The sequence below is a fragment of the Priapulus caudatus genome, unplaced genomic scaffold (assembly GCF_000485595.1).
Source record: "Priapulus caudatus unplaced genomic scaffold, Priapulus_caudatus-5.0.1 Scaffold215, whole genome shotgun sequence".
Classification (NCBI taxonomy): domain Eukaryota; kingdom Metazoa; phylum Priapulida; class Priapulimorpha; order Priapulimorphida; family Priapulidae; genus Priapulus; species Priapulus caudatus.
Genome location: NW_014577276.1, coordinates 133,872 through 136,981, shown reverse-complemented (window position 1 = coordinate 136,981; position 3,110 = coordinate 133,872). Strand labels below are relative to the sequence as shown.

General features: G+C 44.7%; 1 protein-coding gene across 2 annotated transcripts in view; it reads left to right on the top strand.

Annotated features, from left to right (window-relative positions):
- The window catches only part of LOC106807439 (cyclic AMP-dependent transcription factor ATF-6 alpha-like), a gene marked incomplete at its 3' end in the record, with an annotated part of 19,660 nt that overhangs the window by 11,700 nt on the left and 4,850 nt on the right, over positions 1 to 3,110 (top strand). For both annotated transcript variants that reach the window (XM_014809763.1, XM_014809764.1), the window contains 1 exon segment: positions 2,536 to 2,620. In XM_014809763.1, coding sequence (XP_014665249.1) covers positions 2,536 to 2,620 — 85 coding nt within the window.

The window sequence follows — 3,110 nt, the reverse complement described above, 5'->3', positions numbered from 1 at the left end:
CTGTTTATGTAGTGCACGTACACGTGCGTGCTGCGTGCGTGCGTGTACACGTGCGTGTGCACATACACGTGCGTGCATGCATGCATGCATGCATGCGTGCGTGCGTGCGTGGGCACGTACACGTGCGTGCGTGCGTGGGCACGTACACGTGCGTGCGTGCGTGGGCACGTACACGTGCGTGCGTGCGTGCGTCAGTGTGTGTGCACGTACACGTGCGTGCGTGCGTGCGTGTGCATGTGCACGTACACGTGCGTGCGTGCGTGCGTGTGCATGTGCACGTATACGTGCGTGCGTGCGTGCGTGTGCACGTACACGTGCGTGCATGTGCACGTACACGTACACGTGCGTGCGTGCGTACGTACACATGCGTGCGTGCGTGTGAACTTACACGTGCGTGCATGCGTGCGTGCGTCCGTGTGTGTGCACGTACACGTGCGTGCGTCCATGTGTGTGCACGTACACGTGCGCGTGTGCAGGTACACGTTCGTGTGTGCGTACGTGCGTGCGTGCATGCATGTGCACGTAGACGTGCGTGCGTGCGTGCGTGTGTACGTACACGTGCGTGCATGCGTGCGTGCGTGTGCACGTACACGTGCGTGCGTGCGTGCGTGCGTGCGTGTGTACGTACACGTGCGTGCATGCGTGCGTGCGTGTGCTTGTATAGAACAATATCACGCATCTGCTTGCTGCCAACTGTTAAACTCCGCATGTGCGCATATGACGTCAATGTTTATAAACATGAAACATCGCTATTGCATGAGAATCACTGAAGAACTGCTCCGTCAATCACACGAAACGCAAGAGAAATTCAACGACGGCGAAATATACAGCTGTGTTACACACACGCAGCTAGGGCCTGCATAGCTCCCAAATCCCATTGGTTGATACAAATCACGTACCTCAAACTCCTGTTTTATGGTGCATTGTGACCCTAACCCTAACCCTATAAACCAAAAAAATTTATTTGTTGTTATTAAATTGTTGTAAATAAATCATGTAAATATGGATAAACAGAAAAATACAGAAAACAGGAAAATAATGAAAAAACAGATGGGATTTGATCCAACGACATTTCAGCCGTGTCGTCTCTGCTCTAGGCGTTCAGCTATTGAGGCATTGGGTTTTTTGTGTTATGGATGTGCCTTGACAACACTGTGGCGTCATTGAGGAGTTTGAGGCACGTGATTTATATCAACCAATGGGAATTCGGAGGGCCACGTCACCGAGTAAACACCGGCATGCGGTGGGCGTAGTCATTGAGGTAATTAGGGTTATTTAAGCTTTATTATAGTTTTTCGTGCGCTTTTAAATGGCAAAAATTTTCAACGCTGCTGCGATGACATGCTTACCAGCAAACGCTGTGTCAAGTCAGTCACTGTTGCCCACGAATTCAGATTAGACGAATTCCCAGTGAATTCCCATATGTAATTCCCTGTTTTGTATTAAATTGCTAGTAGGGGGAGCGTGCCGCTGCATATATGAACTCAAACCTTCGGTTTGCACAAGGACGGGCCGTCCGTGGGCACCACTAGTCCAGCGACAATGCAACGATCTCTCGGCAACATACTGCTGCATTGTTCAGATTGTTCATGATTGTTCAGCGACTCCGCAACAAATATCAAACATGTTTGATATTCCAGCGACGAGTTTCTGGCGTCAAAATCGCCATCGCCATGCAGCGCACACGTGGCGATCTCTCGGCGATTCTGTCGCCGGCAACAAAATCGCCAGTACTAGCGATAAAAATCGCCACGTGTGCGCCGGGCTTAAGTTATTTATAAACACCTCGACAGTGCCTGATAGAAACCTCCATTTATGACTTTTCTCAGGTATTCATAAACACCTTGATCCATCATTTATGATTCCAAGAGAAGTTCGTCTAAAAACAATCAACAATATTGTAATAATGAAATTTCTTTGGGGACAGTGTAGCGATAAAGTAAATAGCAATCCTATCGCGCCCAACTATAGTCAGGCTCAAAATCAGGCAATCCCATGAAATGCCGAAACGCAAGCAATAGCAGAAAACGCATGAAATAGCAGAAAAGCAGTAACCCCCAAAAAATCCCGGGCATCGCCGGGTAGCCCAGCTAGTATATATATATAAAGAAAGAAAATTGTACTCTACTTATTTTGGTAGACAATTAAAATGAAGCTACTTACAATAGAAATTTCCACATTTCGGTGGTTCAGTGAGAAAACAGCAATGGCAATGTAACATGGCCAACGAAATGTATCAGTAAGTAACACTTCTGTGCTAAAATGGTCTTGTTACCGGCTAAGGTTGATTGTGAAACTTTCAGCAGTAAAACAGTCAAATACAAACTGTTTTTGAAGTTATTTATGGCTGTGTCACCAAGTGACTCACCAACAGTATGAGAATGCAAAAAAAACTGCTATGGCTATCAGTGCTTTATGTGTGGTTATAGCCTAGAACTAATTAATATCTTACATTCACATCAATCTGCTTAAATTACTATTGACAGTATTGTATGGTAATACACTAATAATTCTTGGCCTGATTATCTTTTTTAGTTACCAAAGATAGAAGATCATAACTTTGAATCATTTTCTCATGAAAATGACTTTGGATGTGATCTGTTTGACAGCCTGGCGTCCGGTGAGTCATCTCCTTTACATATAGATTATATAATAAATTCATTAACAAGGGACGGTCATTAATCAATGCAGATTGCAAATGGCCAGAGGCAAAGCAGCCACTTGGCACTCACAAAAAAGAGGATCATACATTATTTCCTGTGTATATTACAGCATATCGCCAAGAGTAGATAACTTGATATCGCTTATATATTACATTGTATTCAGTTCATGTAACTAAAATATTTTGTTTTATATCTATGCTGGAATTGTTAAATTGCGCAGTTACATTATTATTTGCGATAAGAAGGGCATTGCACCATTAAAGTTAATTTGGGCCTCACGTTTATCAAGCCCAGCTTTTTTTCCATACGATTTTGTTAGATTACTTCATTCGTTCCTCAATTTTTAGCTCACCTTGACATCGTCAACCGTCCGTCTGTCCGTCCATCTGTCCGTCAACATTTCGCTTCGGTCAACGATAACTCAGGAACCGTTTGGCCCACATGTTT